Here is a 16,870-nt window from a genome sequence, read left to right on the forward strand (position 1 = left end):
GATTGGCCAATCGGAGCGTGCGTTGGAGTTTGACGGACGTGGACGCCGGCCATTCGGGTCGCGAGGCGGTGTGGGCAGTGGCCAATCGGAGGGTGTGGCATGGTGGGCGGGACCGGCGCCGGCCCTTGGGGAGGCGGGCCTTCCCTCGGTGGTGCGGAGCAGAGGTGCGCGTGTGGTGAGTGGCGGTTGGGTTTGGAATGTTGGGGCGGTTTGAAATGGAGGGCGGTTGGTGGGGGCGGGGCTTTGAACATGAGGCCATTCGGCCGCCATCAGATCTGCCAATGGCAGCCCATTGCCTGCAGCCTGTCTCCCTGGATTAGGCCCACCCTGCCTGCCCCGGACTGCGGCTGGGGGTCACCGGGGAGAGGGAGCAGTGTGCCAGCCCTACCCCGGGGGGAGAGGGAGCGGTGTGCCAACCCTACCCTGGGGGGAGAGGGAGCGGTGTGCCAACCCTACCCTGGGGAGAGGGAGCGGTGTGCCAGCTCTACCCCAGGGGGAGAGGGAGCGGTGTGCCAACCCTACCCTGGGGAGACAGCGAGCGGTGTGCCAACCCTACCCCAGGGGGAGAGGGAGCGGTGTGCCAACCCTACCCCGGGGAGACAGCGAGCGGTGTGCCAACCCTACCCCAGGGGGAGAGGGAGCGGTGTGCCAACCCTACCCCGGGGAGACAGCGAGCGGTGTGCCAACCCTACCCCAGGGAGACAGCGAGCGGTGTGCCAACTCTACCCCGGGGGGAGAGGGAGCGGTGTGCCAACCCTACCCCGGGGAGACAGCGAGCGGTGTGCCAACCCTACCCCGGGGGGAGAGGGAGCGGTGTGCCAGCTCTACCCCGGGGGGAGAGGGAGCGGTGTGCCAACCCTACCCCGGGGAGACAGCGAGCGGTGTGCCAACCCTACCCCGGGGAGACAGCGAGCGGTGTGCCAGTCCTACCCCGGGGGGAGAGGGAGTGGTGTGCCAGCTCTACCCTGGGGAGACAGCGAGCGATGCCAGCTCTACCCTGGGGAGAGGGAGTGGTGTGCCAACCCTACCCCAGGGGGAGAGGGAGCGGTGTGCCAGCCCGACCCCAGGGGGAGAGGGAGTGGTGTGCCAACCCTACCCCAGGGGGAGAGGGAGCGGTGTGCCAGCCCGACCCCAGGGGGAGAGGGAGCGGTGTGCCAGCTCTACCCCAGGGGGAGAGGGAGCGGTGTGCCAGCTCTACCCCGGGGGGGAGAGGGAGCGGTGTGCCAGCTCTACCCTGAGGAGACAGTGAGCGGTGTGCCAGCTCTACCCCAGGGGTAGAGGGAGCGGTGTGCCAGCTCTACCCTGGAGAGAGAGGGAGCGGTGTGCCAACCCTAGCTCAGGGAGAGGGAGCAGTGTGCCAGCCCTAGCCCGGGGAGAGGGAGCGGTGTGCCAGCCCTATGCCCGGGGAGAGGGAGCGGTGTGCCAGCCCTAGCCCGGGGGGAGGGAGCGGTGTGCCAGCCCTACCCTGGAGAGAGGGAGCGGTGTGCCAGCCCTACCCTGGAGAGGGGGAGCGGTGTGCCAGCCCTAGCCCGGGGGGAGAGGGAGCGGTGTGCCAGCCCTACCCTGGAGAGAGGGAGCGGTGTGCCAGCCCTATGCGCGGGGGGAGGGAGCGGTGTGCCAGCCCTAGCCCGGGGGGAGAGGGAGCGGTGTGCCAGCCCTAGCCCGGGGGGAGGGAGCGGTGTGCCAGCCCTATGCCCGGGGAGAGGGAGCGGTGTGCCAGCCCTATGCCCGGGGAGAGGGAGCGGTGTGCCAGCCCTATGCCCGGGGAGAGGGAGCGGTGTGCCAGCCCTAGCCCGGGGGGAGGGAGTGGTGTGCCAGCCCTATGCCCTGGGCACCGCAGGGACGGTGCTCCATCACTCAGCCGTTCCCTCAGGTTCTGTTCCGGGTGGCTCCCCTCCTTTTCCGGAGCCTCCCCTTCTGAATTGTTCCCGAATTAATTTGATTTTGTTCAATTGGTTAACAGGAAAAGAGTTCCCAGGTTCCCTTCCCCTTGCTTCAAATTCAGACAACAGCCTCTGAAATAGTATAACAACCCTTCCCTAACAGCACTGTGGGTGTACCTACACCACGCAGGACTGACTGATGTCCAATAACAATCCTAGAACTCCCTCCCTCACAGCACCGTGGGTGTACCTACATCATATGGGACAGCAGTGGGTTCAAGATGGCGACTCACCCACCACCTTCTTGAGGGGGCACAAGGGATGGGTAATAAATGCTTGGTCGAGCCAGTAGTGCCCCCGTGAATGAGAATTAGACAATTTCTTTTAGTTCTGTGGCATGAAAGTAGCTGGAATGTGTTATTTAGGGAGTTACAATGGGACACTTGGAAAATCTCAATGGTGACAGGCAGGGCCAACATGTGAGAGCGATCAAGTTTGGCTGATTTATTGGAGTTCACTGAAGAAGTGATGTGGATAGAGGGGAACCTCTAAAAGTGATGATTTGACAAGGTGCCACATCAAAAGTCCCAACGAAGTTACAGCTCGTGGTGCGGAGGGGGACATGTTAGCTTAGATAAAGCCTTGGTTAGCTCGCAGGAAACTGAAAATAGGTCATTTTTAGGCTGGCAAGATATTTTCAGGCTCATGCCCATGGGTCAAATGGCCTACTTCCGTGAATCGTGTGGCAAGTGGAGAGCCTCAGCTCTCTGCAATCCAATCTAAATCAATATTTTGGACGAAGGGACTGAATGTAGATGACTCAGTTTGCTGATGACATCGAGGTACATAGGGTAGTAAGTTGTGAGGAGTAAACAGAGAATCTGCAGAGAGATCTGGATTGGTTCAGCTGGTGGGTGCAATTTGGCAGGTCTAATGTGGGATCATGGGAGTTTGTCCATTTCATCAGGGCGAATGGAAAAACAGCATGTTATTGAAATGGAGAGAGGAAGGTTGCAGAGGGATCTGGGCATCCTGATGCAGGAATGAGGAATGGTTGGTGTGCAGATACAGTGAGTGATTAGGAAGGCAAATGGAGTGAAAGCATCTATCTCCAGGCAATGGATTTAAAAAAAAGGGGAATTTTGGCTATAGCTACACAGGGCGTTGATGAGACCACGTCTGGAGGATCGTGTACACTTTTGCTCTCCTTATTTAAGCAAGAATATACAGCTTGCAGGTGCAGCAGGTGGTCAGGAAGGCGAATGGGATGCTGGCCTTCATAGCGAGGGGGATTGAATATAAAAGTAGGGAGGTCTTGCTGCAGCTGTATAGGGCATTGGTGAGGCCGCAGCTGGAGTACTGTGTGCAGTTTTGGGCGTCGCACCTGCACAAGGATATTTTGGCCTTGGAGGGAGTGCAGAGGAGGTTTACTAGGCTGATACCGGAGTTGAGGGGGTTGAGCTATGAGGAGAGGCTGAATAAACTAGGCTTGTACTCGTTAGAGTTTAGAAGAATGAGGGGAGATCTCATTGAGACGTATAAGATGATGAATGGGATGGATAGGATAGAGGTGGAGAGACTCTTCCTGCTCAAAAAAGACAGTAGGACTAGGGGGCACAGCCTCAAGATAAAGGGGAGGCGGTTTAGAACGGAGTTGAGGAAGAACTTCTTCACTCAAAGGGTGGTGAATCTCTGGAATTCTCTGCCCGTTGAAGTGGTGGAGGCTGCCTCGCTAAATATTTTTAAGAAGCTGGTTGATGGGTTCTTGATAAGAGAGGGGATTAAGGATTATGGGGAGAGGGCGGGAAAGTGGAACTGAGCCACGACAGATCAGCCATGATCTTATTGAATGGCGGGGCAGGCTCGAAGGGCTAGATGGCCTACTCCTGCTCCTATTTCTTATGTTCTTAATATAACTGCATTAGAAACAGTTCAGAGAAGGTTTACTGGATAGATTCCTGGGATAGTGGCACAAGGAAATATTTGAGCAGGTTGGAGGTTAGAGGTGATCTTGTTGAAGATCCGAGGGGAGGGGGAGGTTACTGAGAGGCCATTTCTCCCTTGTGGGAGGTGGGCACAATTTAAAAATAAGGGGCCTACCATTGAAAGTGGAGTTGAGGAGAATTTTCTTCGTTGAGGGTCGTGAATCTTCGGACGCCTCAATTCCTTAGAGAGCGATGGCGGCTGGGTCTGAGGTAGATAAACATGTGAGTGGGAGGATTATAAAAACTGCAATCGGATCAGCTGTGATTGGCATGGATACAGTAAAAAGTCTGACAACACCAGGTTTTAGTCCAACCGATTTATTTGATAGTAAACGCACAAGCTTTCGGGGTTAGTCCCTTCGTCAGGTGAATGGAGAGTTCTGGCCTCAGAGCATATAAAGCACAGACTGTTTAGAGATTACTGATTAGAATGCGAATCCTTACACCTAACCTGCTGTTCAAGACCTGAAGTGGCTGACAATGTGAGTGGAAGGAGCACTGATCACAGGTTACAGAGATGTGTATTGTCTCCAGACAGTACAGTAAGTGAGGTTTTGCAAACCCAGGCAAGTCACGGGGGTTACAGATGGGTTCATGTCGCACTAAGATCCCTGTTGAGACCGTCCTCATGTGTGCGGAACTTGGCTATCAGTCTCTGTTCAGCGACTCTGCGCTGTCGTGTGTCGTGAAGGCCGCCTTGGAGAATGCTTACCCGAAGGTCAGAGGCTGAATGCCCGTGACCACTGAAGTGTTCACCAACAGGAAGGGAACAGTCTTACCTGGTGATTGTCGAGCGATGTTCATTCATCCATTGTCGTAGCGTCTCCAAGCATTCTCCAAGGCGGCCTTCACGACACACGACAGCGCAGAGTCGCTGAACAGAGACTGATAGCCAAGTTCCGCACACATGAGGACGGTCTCAACAGGGATCTTGGGTTCATGTCGCACTATCTGTAACCCCTGTGACTTGCCTGGGTTTGCAAAACCTCACTTACTGTACTGTCTGGAGACAATACACATCTCTGTAACCTGTGATCAGTGCTCCTTCCACTCACATTGTCAGCCACTTCAGGTCTTGAACAGCAGGTTAGGTGTAAGGATTCGCATTCTAATCAGTAATCTCTAAACTGTCTGTGCTTTATATGCTCTGTCTGAGGCCAGAACTCTCCATTCACCTGACGAAGGGACTAACCCCGAAAGCTTGTGCGTTTACTATCAAATAAATCGGTTGGACTAAAACCTGGTGTTGTCAGACTTTTTACTGTGTTTACGCCAGTCCAACGCCGGCATACCCACATCATTGGCATGGATGGCAGGGCAGACTCGAGGGACAGAATGGCCTACTCCTGAGCTTCCCTTTCTCTGAAATTTCCTTCAATTCTGTCTCTCAAATTTCCTCCTTGGAATCCTTGGGGTGTAGAAGAAGGTCATTTCGCCCATCGCGTCTGCGCTGAATTTCTGATAGAGCATCTTATCCAGGGCCACCCTCTGCCCTATCCCCATAATACCACATGTTTATCAGCTAATCCCCCAATTCACACATTTTTAAACACTTAAGGGCAATTTAGCACAGCCAATCCACTGAACCCGCACATCTTTGGACTGTGGGATGAAACCCATGCTGACATGGGGCGAAGATGCAGACTCCACAGACAGTGACCTAAGCCGGGAATCGAACCCGGGTCCCTGGCACTGTGAGGCAGTAGTGCTAACCACTGTGCCATACTTCAATTCTGTCTCAAATTTCCTTCAATTCTCTCTCCTTTTAATCAGCTCCTTAACACCTTCCTCTTTGACTTTTTGGTCTCTTGCCTCTAATGCTCCTCGGATGGCCGGGAGTCACGTGGTGTTGGATGGTTGCTCCCGCGAGGCTATGCCGTTACTGGGTGCTGTATATGCGATATTTGCCGTTGTTAATGTGTCTTTGTGATGTGGTGGGGTTGGCAGCCCCCACTGTTTGTCCTCAGATTTACCATGTCTCTGGCGGATGAGTTGCTAGCTGACCTGGAGGAGGCAGCAGAGGAGGAGGATGAGAGCTTTGTGGACGAAGAAGATGAAGAGACCATCGATGTGGTGGAGGAGGAGATGCAGCTTGACCTCTCCGTGGACTCGGTGAAGAGTATCGCCAAGCTCCGCGACAGCAAGCAGGCAAGTGACGCCTTCCCCATGACAGGAGAGGGGTCTGAATGTGCAGGGATTTGAGCTCTATAATCCAGACCGACACTCCCCCCGGTGCCAGTACTGAGGGAGTGCTGCACTGTTGGGGGTAGATGTATATACTCTAGGATTTGAGCTCCATACCCAGACCGACACTCCCCCCAGGGCCAGTACTGAGGGAGTGCTGCACTGTTGGGGGTAGATATATATACTCTAGGATTTGAGCTCCATAATTACATAAGAACATAAGAAATAGGACAGGAGTAGGCCAACTAGCCCTTCGAGCTTGCCCCGCCATTCTATAAGATCATGGCTGATCTGTCGTGGCTCAGCTCCACATTCCCGCCCTCTCCCCATAATCCTTAATCCCCTCTCTTATCAAAAACCCATCAACCCGCGTCTTAAAAATATTTAGCGAGGCAGCCTCCACCACTTCAACGGGCAGAGAATTCCAGAGATTCACCACCCTTTGAGTGAAGAAGTTCCTCCTCAAGTCCGTTCTAAACCGCACCCCCCTTTATCTTGAGGCTGTGCCCCCTAGTCCTACTGTCCTTTCTAAGCGGGAAGAGTCTCTCCACCTCTATCCTATCCATCCCATTTATCATCTTATACGTCTCTATGAGATCTCCCCTCATTCTTCTAAACTCTAACGAGTACAAGCCTAGTTTATTCAGCCTCTCCTCATAGCTCAACCCCCTCAACTCCGGCATCAGCCTAGTAAACCTTCTCTGCACTCCCTCCAAGGCCAAAATATCCTTGCGTAAGTACGGCGCCCAAAACTGCACACAGTACTCCAGCTGTGGCCTCACCAATGCCCTATACAGCCGGCAAGACCTCCCTACTTTTATATTCAATTCCCCTTGCTATGAAGGCCAGCATCCCATTCGCCTTCCTGACCACCTGCTGCATCTGCAAGCTGGGTTTTTGCGACTCGTGCACAAGGACCCCGAGGTCCCTCTGCACCGTCGCCTGCTGCAGTTTTTTGCCACGTATGTAATAATCCTTCCTACCAAAGTGGACCACCTCGCACTTGCCAACATTAAATTCCATTTGCCAGTTCCTGGCCCAGTGGCCCATTCGCCCAGCCTATCTAGATCCTTCTGTAGACTCTCCCTACTCTCCCCACCCTCCGCACAATTTGCCGTTCCACCAATCTTGGTGTCATCAGCAAATTTCGACACCCTACACTCGGTTCCCTCCTCCAGATCATCTATATAAATGGTAAATAGCTGAGGCCCCAGCACCGACCCCTGGGGCACTCCACTAGTCACCATCCGCCAATCCGAATAGCACCCATTGACCCCCACTCTCTGCCTCCTATTTGACAACCAATCCTCTATCCACGCTAACACCCTACCCCCAACTCCATGCCCCCTGACCTTCTGCAATAACCTCTTGTGAGGTACCTTGTCAAACGCCTTCTGAAAATCAAGAAAGACCACATCCGCCGGCTCTCCTCTATCCACCGCCCTAGACACATCCTCATAGAATTCCAGTAATTCAGGCCAACACTTCCCCCAATGCCAGTACTGAGGGAGTGCCTAGGGCTAATAATAATCCCTCAACCAATATCTCTTAAAAATCACAGCTAATCTGGGTCATTACAGTAAGAAGTCTCACAACAGCAGGTTGAAGGGGTTTATTTGATAGCACAAGCCACTAGCTTTCAGAGCGCTGATCCTTTGTCAGGTAAGGGGCAGTTCTGTTCACAAACAGGGCATATAAAGACACAAATTCAACTCACAATATAATGATTGGAATGCGCGTCTTTACAGGTAATCAAGTCTTAAAGCTACAGACAGTGTGAGTGGAGAGAGCGTTAAGCACAGGTTAAAGAGATGCTGCAACTGTACAGGGCACTGGTGAGGCCGCAGCTGGAGTACTGTGTGCAGTTTTGGTCGCCGCACTTACGCAAGGTTATTTTGGCCTTGGAGGGAGTGCAGAGAAGGTTCACTAGGCTGATACTGGAGTTGAGGGGGTTGAGCTATGAGGAGAGGCTGAATAAACTAGGCTTGTCCTCGTTAGAGTTTAGAAGAATGAGGGGAGATCTCATTGGGACGTATAAGATGATGAATGGGATGGATAGGATAGAGTTGGAGAGGCTCTTCCTGCTCAGAAAGGACAGTAGGACTAGAGGGCACAGCCCCAAGATAAGGGGGGTGGCAGTTTAGAACGGAGTTGAGGAGGAACTTCTTCACTCAAAGGGTGGTGAATCTCTGGAATTCTCTGCCCGTTGAAGTGGTGGAGGCTACCTCGCTAAATATTTTTAAGACGTGGTTGATGGGTTTTTGATAGGAAAGGGGATTAAGGGTTATGGGGAGAGGGCGGGAATGTGGAACTAAGCCACGTCAGATCAGCCATGATCTTATTGAATGGCGGGGCAGGCTCGAAGGGCTAGATGGCCTACTCCTGCTCCTATTTCTTATGTTCTTATATATTATCTCCAGACAGTACAGTAAGTGAGATTTTGCAAGTCTAGGCAAGTCATGGGGGTTACAGATAGCGTGACATGAACCCAAGATCCCGGTTGAGGCAGTCCTCATGTGTGCAGAACTTGGCTATCAGTCTCTGCTCAGCGACTGTGCGCTGTCATGTGTTGTGAAGGTCGCCTTGGAGAATGCTTTCCCGAAGACCAGGGGCCGAATGTCCGTGACCACTGAAGTGTTCACCAACAGGAAGTGAATGCTGCTGCCTGGTGATTGTTGAGTGGTGTTAATTCATCTGCTGTCATAGCGTCCGCGTGGTCTCACTCATGTACCATGCCTCGGGACATCCTTTCCTGCAGCGTATCGGGTAGACAACGTTGGCCGAGTTGCAAGAGTATGTACCGTGTACCTGGTGGATGGTGTCGTCACGTGAGATGATGGCGTCCGTGTCAATGATCCGACACATCTTGCAGAGTCTGCTGTGGCAGGATTGTGTGGTGCTGTGGTCACTGTTCTCCTGAAGGCTGGGCAGTTTGCTGCGGACAATGGACTGTTTGAGGTCGTGCAGTTGTTTGAAGGCAAAAGTGGGGGTGTGAGGATGGCCTTGGCGAGATGTTCATCTTCATCAATGACATGTTGAAGGCTCTGGAGAAGATGTAGCTTCTCCGCTCGTCCGGAGAAGCTATGACGTGATCTTCAGGTAAGCATCCTCCAAGGCGGCCTTCACCATACCCGACAACACAGAGTCGCTGAGCAGAGACTGATAGCCAAGTTCTGCACACATGAGGACGGCCTCAACCAGGATCTTGGGTTCATGTCACACTATCTGTAACCCCCATGACTTGCCTGGGCTTTCAAAATCTCACTAACTGTCCTGGCTGGAGACAATACACATCTCTTTAACCTGTGCTTAACTGTCTCACCACTCACATTGTCTGTACCTTTAAGACTTGGTTGCCTGTAAAGACTCGCATTCCAATCATTATATTGAGTTTATGTCTTTATATGCCCTGTTTGTGAACAGAACTCCCACTCACCTGACGAAGGAGCAGCGCTCCGAAAGCTAGTGACTTTTACCAAATAAATCTGTTGGACTTTAACCTGGTGTTGTGAAACTTCTTACTGTCCGATGCCAGCATCTCCTCATCTGCATCATTACCACATTGCAGTCTGTGGGAGCTTTCTGTGCACAAATTGAGTACCTTTCCTACATTACAACAGTGACCACACTTTGAAAGTCTTTGTGGACTGGGATTTTATTTGAGAATGCTTTGGGTAATTCTGAGTTGGTGTAGAATGCTACCGCAGAGCGAGTTGTTACTTTTGTTTTTGTATTTGCAGTTTGCGGAGATTATTTCCAAAATGGGAGATTACATCGGCAAGCAGCGTAAATCTTCAGAAGGTGAGCAGTCAGCTTCTTCTCCAAGGTGCCTGGTAGAAACATGTGACTCCCAATGTAATCTCTCGAATACTACAGGGGCTTAAATCCAACTTCAGAGAGAGATAAAGGATGTCTAGCTCACTGACAGACCGATGGTGCCAGTACTGAGGGAGTGCTGCACTGTCAGGGGTAGATGTATATACTCTAGGATTTGAGCTCCATAATCCAGGCTGACACTCCCCCCGGTGCCAGTACTGAGGGAGTGCTGCACTGTCGGGGGTAGATGTATATACTCTAGGATTTGAGCTCCATAATCCAGGCTGACACTCCCCCCCGGTGCCAGTACTGAGGGAGTGCTGCACTGTCGGGGGTAGATGTATATACTCTAGGATTTGAGCTCCATAATCCAGGCTGACACTCCCCCCCGGTGCCAGTACTGAGGGAGTGCTGCACTGTCGGGGGTAGATGTATATACTCTAGGATTTGAGCTCCATAATCCAGGCTGACACTCCCCCCCGGTGCCAGTACTGAGGGAGTGCTGCACTGTCGGGGGTAGATGTATATACTCTAGGATTTGAGCTCCATAGTCCAGGCCGACATTCCTCCCTGATGCCAGTACTGAGGGAGTGCTGCATTGTCGGGGGTAGATGTATATACTCTAGGATTTGAGCTCCATAATCCAGGCCGACACTCCCCCCGGTGCCAGTGCTGAGGGAGTGCTGCACTGTCGGGGGTAGATGTATATACTCTAGGATTTGAGCTCCATAATCCAGGCTGACACTCCCCCCGGTGCCAGTACTGAGGGAGTGCTGCACTGTCGGGGGTACATGTATATACTCTAGGATTTGAGCTCCATAATCCAGGCTGACACTCCTCCCTGGTGCCCGTACTGAGGGAGTGCTGCACTATGTTTGACACAGTCTCAGTTTCATCGACGTAAAGAAAATGTTTGCATCTTGTGGGTGAGACGGGGAATATGGACATGAGGCAGTGGGTGGGGGGTGGATGGGGAATTCAGGGAATTACTCAGAGTGGTGGAGGAAGGTGAACTGGCTCCTGCAGAGAATGGATCAAGGAGATACAGTCGAGGAGTGGAATTTTGACACTAGTATAGAGAGAAAGGACTTGGGAGGGTTTTGGGACAGGATGAGGGTGTGAGATGAGGCAGAGATGGGAGAGGATTGTGGGGCGGGGAGCAGAAACCCATGCTGTCGGGGCCGATTGGCTTCTTTTGCTTTATGTGTGTAATTCCTCTTTGGTTGTGCCTGCCTCTCTCCTCAGTTACTGGACCAGTGGAGTCGGACCCGGAGTACAAGCTCATTGTGGATGCGAACAACCTCACTGTGGAGATTGACAACGAGATCAGTGAGTTCCTCTTCTCCTCTTCAATCCATTTGTCACACTGAAACTGGGACCCAGGGTGGAGTGTGGTGGGGGAGGGATCAGTGGGAGGTGGGGGAGGAGTGTGAGAAGTACTCTTGTACAGCGATAGGGGTATCTGTGTGGGTGCAGATACACCAACCACTGTAAATGCTAATTTGCCTATTTCCACATTCCTCACTTAGTCCACACTGGGAGCACCGTGCACAGTTCCAGTCTCCATATCCCTCAGTTAGACCCACACTGGGAGCACCGTGCACAGTTCCAGTCTCCGTATCCCTCAGTTAGACCCACACTGGGAGCACCGTGCACAGTTCCAGTCTCCGTATCCCTCGGTTAGACCCACACTGGGAGCACTGTGCACAGTTCCAGTCTCCGTATCCCTCGGTTAGACCCACACTGGGAGCACCGTGCACAGTTCCAGTCTCCATATCCCTCAGTTAGACCCACACTGGGAGCACCGTGCACAGTTCCAGTCTCCGTATCCCTCAGTTAGACCCACACTGGGAGCACTGTGCACAGTTCCAGTCTCCGTATCCCTCGGTTAGACCCACACTGGGAGCACCGTGCACAGTTCCAGTCTCCGTATCCCTCGCTTAGACCCACACTGGGAGCACCGTGCACAGTTCCAGTCTCCGTATCCCTCGGTTAGACCCACACTGGGAGCACCGTGCACAGTTCCAGTCTCCATATCCCTCAGTTAGTCCACACTGGGAGCACTGTGCACAGTTCCAGTCTCCGTATCCCTCGGTTAGACCCACACTGGGAACACCGTGAACAGTTCCAGTCTCCATATCCCTCGGTTAGACCCACACTGGGAGCACCGTGCACAGTTCCAGTCTCCGTATCCCTCGGTTAGTCCACACTGGGAGCACCGTGCACAGTTCCAGTCTCCGTATCCCTCGGTTAGACCACACTGGGAGCACTCTGCACAGTTCCGGTCTCCATATCCCTCGGTTAGACCCACACTGGGAGCACCGTGCACAGTTCCAGTCTCTGTATCCCTCGGTTAGACCCACACTGGAAGCACCGTGAACAGTTCCAGTCTCCATATCCACACTTGACAGAGAACTGGAGACCACATTTCTACAATTTTGCTGAGTACAGCTTGTCCAATGTTAGATATGTCTGAGCTAAGAGTTCAATTAATCATCTCTCATCTTTCTGTCATTAGATATCATCCACAAGTATGTCAGGGACAAATACTCCAAGCGATTCCCAGAGCTGGAGTCTCTGGTTCCCAATGCTCTGGACTACATTCGCACAGTGAAGGTGAGGCAAGCCGACACATCAACAGACTTCACTCCCTATCCCTGTAACCTCTTCCAGCTCAAAACCCTCGCTCCCTCCCTCCCTCCCTATCTCTGTAACCTCCTCCAGCCCAAAACCCTCCCTCTCTCCCTATCTCTGTAACCTCCTCCAGCCCCTACAATTCTCATCCTCATGTTCAAAACCTCCATCCCTCCCTCCCTCCCCCCTCCCTCCCCCCTCCCTCCCTATCTCTGTAACCTCCTCCAGCCCCTACAATTCTCATCCTCGTGTTCAAAACCCTCCATCCTTCCATATCTCTGTAACCCCCTCCAGCCCCTCCAACTCTCATCCTCCTTTGACCTGGTCATTGTGTGATCTGAGTTTACTGCCACAAAATGGCTGCTGGATCCAGTATGGCTGATGGCTGCCAGGTGTGTCTGTACTTGAGTGACTGATGGTGGATGGAGGGCTTTGGGATGTGGTTGTCACTTCACTCGAGATGTATTCTGTTTTTCCACCTTGTCTATCCTTCAAATGACGTGCATGTTTTATCTCTTGGTAAAGTTTTCCGTTTTTCTCCCCCACTTCAAAGGAACTTGGAAACAACCTGGACCGCTGCAAAAATAACGAGAACCTTCAGCAGATCCTTACCAATGCTACTATCATGGTAGTGAGTGTGACAGCATCTACCACACAGGGGTAAGGATACTTCTCCATCTCTCCCATCCATTTGTTTATCATTTTATCACCAGATATGGGGTCACTGGATGATAAACCCAGCATTTATCACCCATTCCCAATTGCCCCTTGAAAGTGGTGCCAGAACCTGCCCAGAACCTGCAGCTGTCCTGTGTGGTGTAGGTACACCTACAGTGCTGTTAGGGAGGGAGTTCCAGGATTGTTATTGGATATCAGTCAGTTCCATGTGGTGTAGGTACACCCACAGTGCTGTTAGGGAGGGAGTTCCAGGATTGTTATTGGATATCAGTCAGTTCCATGTGGTGTAGGTACACCCACAGTGCTGTTAGGGAGGGGGTTCCAGGATTGTTATTGGACATCAGTCAGTCCCGTGTGGTGTAGGTACACCCACAGTGCTGTTAGGGAGGGAGTTCCAGGATTGTTATTGGATATCAGTCAGTTCCATGTGGTGTAGGTACACCCACAGTGCTGTTAGGGAGGGAGTTCCAGGATTGTTATTGGACATCAGTCAGTCCCCGTGTGGTGTAGGTACAACCACAGTGCTGTTAGGGAGGGAGTTCCAGGATTGTTATTGGATATCAGTCAGTCCCGTGTGGTGTAGGTACAACCACAGTGCTGTTAGGGAGGGAGTTCCAGGATTGTTATTGGACATCAGTCAGTCCCGTGTGGTGTAGGTACACCCACAGTGCTGTTAGGGAGGGAGTTCCAGGATTTTGACCCAGTGACAGTGAAGGAACGGCCGATATATTTCCAAGTCAGGATGGTGTGTGTGGGGCTTGGAGGGGGAGCTTGCAGGTGGTGGTGTTCCCCATGTATCTGCTGCCCTTGTCCTTCTAGGTGGTAGAGGTGGCGGGTTTGGAAGGTGCTGTTGAAGGAGCCTTGGTGAGTCGTTGCAGTGCATCTTGTAGATGGTACACACGGCTGCCTCTGTGTGTCGGTGGTGGAGGGAGTGAATGTTGAAGGTGCTGTGACACCATTGAACTGGCAATTTTGTCCTGAAGGTTCTTGGGAGCATCTAAAACATCAGAAATGGCATGTGGCCATTCTGCCCCTCTCAAGCTTGCTCCACACCCACGCCCATTCAATGTGGTTGCATCTGCCGCTCTCTTCCTCCTTGACTTCTCTCTCGCTCCCCCCCTCCTTTCCGACTCTCTCTGTCTGTCTCTGGCTCCCCCTCCTAGCCACCACCACCACACACACACACATACACACCTCCCTTCCCCCCCGAGTGAAGACATCCTCCCCGCATCTCAGTTCAACATGGATACTATCCCCTGAACCTGCAGCTGTGCCGCCTCTGCCCTCTCCCCCTGGGCCCAATGGGAAGGGATGTGAGGGGATCCAGCCTCCCAGCATTGAGCATGTCAGATACCCTCCCTCTTAATTTGATTTGTTTCCATGAGATTGAGGCGTTTCAATCTTCGAAACTGGAGAGCACCAACCCATTCCAGTTATCTCTGCTCTCGAGACACTTCCCCCCTCACCCCAGTGATTCACCCTGGTAAGCTGCGGGGTGGGGGGTCTTCTCCTTTGAGCGGGGAAGGTTCAGGGGGACATTGAATCGAGGCGTTCCAAATCGGGGAAGGGGGTTTGTGATAAGCAGAAACTGTTCCCAGCGACAGGAGGGTCGGGGACCAGAGGGGGACACAGATTGAAGGCGATCGGGAAAAGAACCAGAGGGGGTGAGGAGGGGGAGATGAGGGAATGTTTATTGTGAACACAGCGAGTTGTTGTGATCTGGAAGGCGCTGCCTGAAAGGACGGTGGAAGCTGATTCAACAGGAACTTTCCAAAGGGGCAACTGGAGAAATACTCGATAGGGAAAGATTTACAGAGAGAAGGGGGGTGGAAAGGAGAGGGGGGAAAGGGGGAGGGAGGGGGGTTGAGTGGGATGTGTATCAAAGAGTTGAGTGGCAGGCCAGATGGGGTCAGGATGTGGGAATTACTGTCTCTCATGCTGTCTTTGCAGACAAACGCTTACGGAGGAGGAACTGAGGGTTATTATGGAGGCGTGTGACATGGCCCTGGAACTGAACCAGTCCAAGCACCAGATTTATGATTACGTGGAGTCGCGCATGTCCTTTACCGCCCCAAATCTTTCCATCATTGTGGGGGCCTCGACCGCTGCCAAAATAATGGGTAAGTGACTTCTCATCCACCCTCAGGCACGCTCGGATGGGGGAGCGGGTTTAGACACTCCTGTGACTGTGTGTGTTCCTTCTCTCTCTCTCCCTTAGGTATCGCAGGAGGCCTCACCAATCTTTCCAAGATGCCCGCCTGCAACATCATGCTGCTGGGGTCCCAGCGGAGGAACCTCTCAGGGTTCTCCAGCACCTCGGTGCTGCCTCATACTGGTTACATCTACCACAGCGAGATTGTCCAGTCACTTCCGCAGGTGAGGAGGAGCAGCCGAGGGAGGGGGAGTGGATGGGTGACGGCTCCCTCTCATGCACTGTGTGTGTATGCTCCAAATCTCCCCCACCCACCTTTCCCCTCTTCCCTCCAGTTCTCTCGTCCTCCCTCCCAGTGGTGCCTGTTTTCTTTCCTGTGCTTGCCCTAGTTGTAGATTGCTGTTGCACTGACCCCCATCCATGACTTTCCCAAACATTTCTCCTATGGAATATTCCTGTGCTGTGACCCTAACTACGTTTCCTCACTTTCTCGGTAGGATCTTCGCAAGAAGGCAGCCCGCCTGGTGGCAGCCAAGTGCACGCTCGCTGCCCGTGTGGACAGCTTCCATGAGAGCACTGAAGGGAAGGTAATGTGAGAAGCTGCAGGCTGTGTCTGAGATCGGTGACTGGGTGAGCTGACCCTGGGGCTGGGTGACAACCGGAACCTTGGTTAGACAGAGAGAGAGAAGGAAATGGGAGTTAGCAGCATGGGAACGGTGGAATTGGGATTGGACTTGACTGTTTGCCACCTTTCACAGTCAAATAACCCCAAACATATGGACCAAGAGCCTCCGGGACTGCTAACCCAGGGTTGGGTGTGGTGACAATTGTAGAAATTCTGTTGGATGGCTTTCCAGAAGCTTCTACCTTTACCTTTGTGCTGCTGACACTTGACCTTTCAAACCCCCCTCCCTCTGGCAGGTGGGTTACGACCTGAAGGAGGAGATTGAGCGAAAGTTTGACAAATGGCAGGAGCCCCCGCCGGTCAAGCAGGTGAAACCGCTGCCCGCCCCGCTGGATGGTCAACGCAAGAAGCGAGGAGGACGGAGGTAAGGCCATCGTCCAGAGGAATGATGGGGGCTAGTGGGTTTAGCTTCTCACTCTCCCCATCCCCAACACCAAGTGTACCCTTAGGTTTGAGTGGCCTGGGGGATGGGGGGGATCAATACAAGAAATCAGAATTCACACTGGGTGAGAGATCAGTTGCTTTGGGGACATTGTGAATCCTGTGGGAGGTTAATTATTCTTGGCAGTTAATGTAAATCCTGTGGTCAGTTGGAGGCTAATTGCATTGGAGGGTGGGGTAGACATTGTTAATGGACAGCTCGAGGCAAATTGCTTTTGGAGACATGATAAGTTTAACCAGAGAGTGGGGAAAGTGTGGAACTTGTGGAATGGCTCAAGGGAGTAGAGATGTATGTTCAGTGAGGGAGAGCTGAAACAGGACGGAGAAAGCAGTGGAAGAATATGGCAAAGGGTGAGATAAGAGGAGGTTCCATGCAGCATCAGACCATATCGCTTCTTTGTGCTGTACATTC

General features: G+C 52.7%; 1 protein-coding gene across 1 annotated transcript; it reads left to right on the forward strand.

Moving 5' to 3' along the window:
• The first annotated feature begins 114 nt into the window (after positions 1-114).
• On the forward strand, positions 115-16,385 carry prpf31 (PRP31 pre-mRNA processing factor 31 homolog (yeast)). The gene is made up of 10 exons (XM_080184579.1): positions 115-175; positions 5,816-6,016; positions 9,793-9,853; positions 11,114-11,197; positions 12,387-12,484; positions 13,056-13,162; positions 15,131-15,300; positions 15,399-15,556; positions 15,830-15,919; positions 16,254-16,385. Exons 2-10 carry the CDS (start codon positions 5,843-5,845, stop codon positions 16,383-16,385), a joined length of 1,074 nt encoding a protein of 357 aa, XP_080040705.1. The 5' UTR covers positions 115-175; positions 5,816-5,842.
• The last annotated feature ends 485 nt before the right edge of the window (positions 16,386-16,870 follow it).

The sequence above is a fragment of the Carcharhinus amblyrhynchos genome, unplaced genomic scaffold, assembly GCF_965287045.1.
Source record: "Carcharhinus amblyrhynchos unplaced genomic scaffold, sCarAmb.v2.hapA scaffold_804, whole genome shotgun sequence".
NCBI lineage: Eukaryota > Metazoa > Chordata > Chondrichthyes > Carcharhiniformes > Carcharhinidae > Carcharhinus > Carcharhinus amblyrhynchos.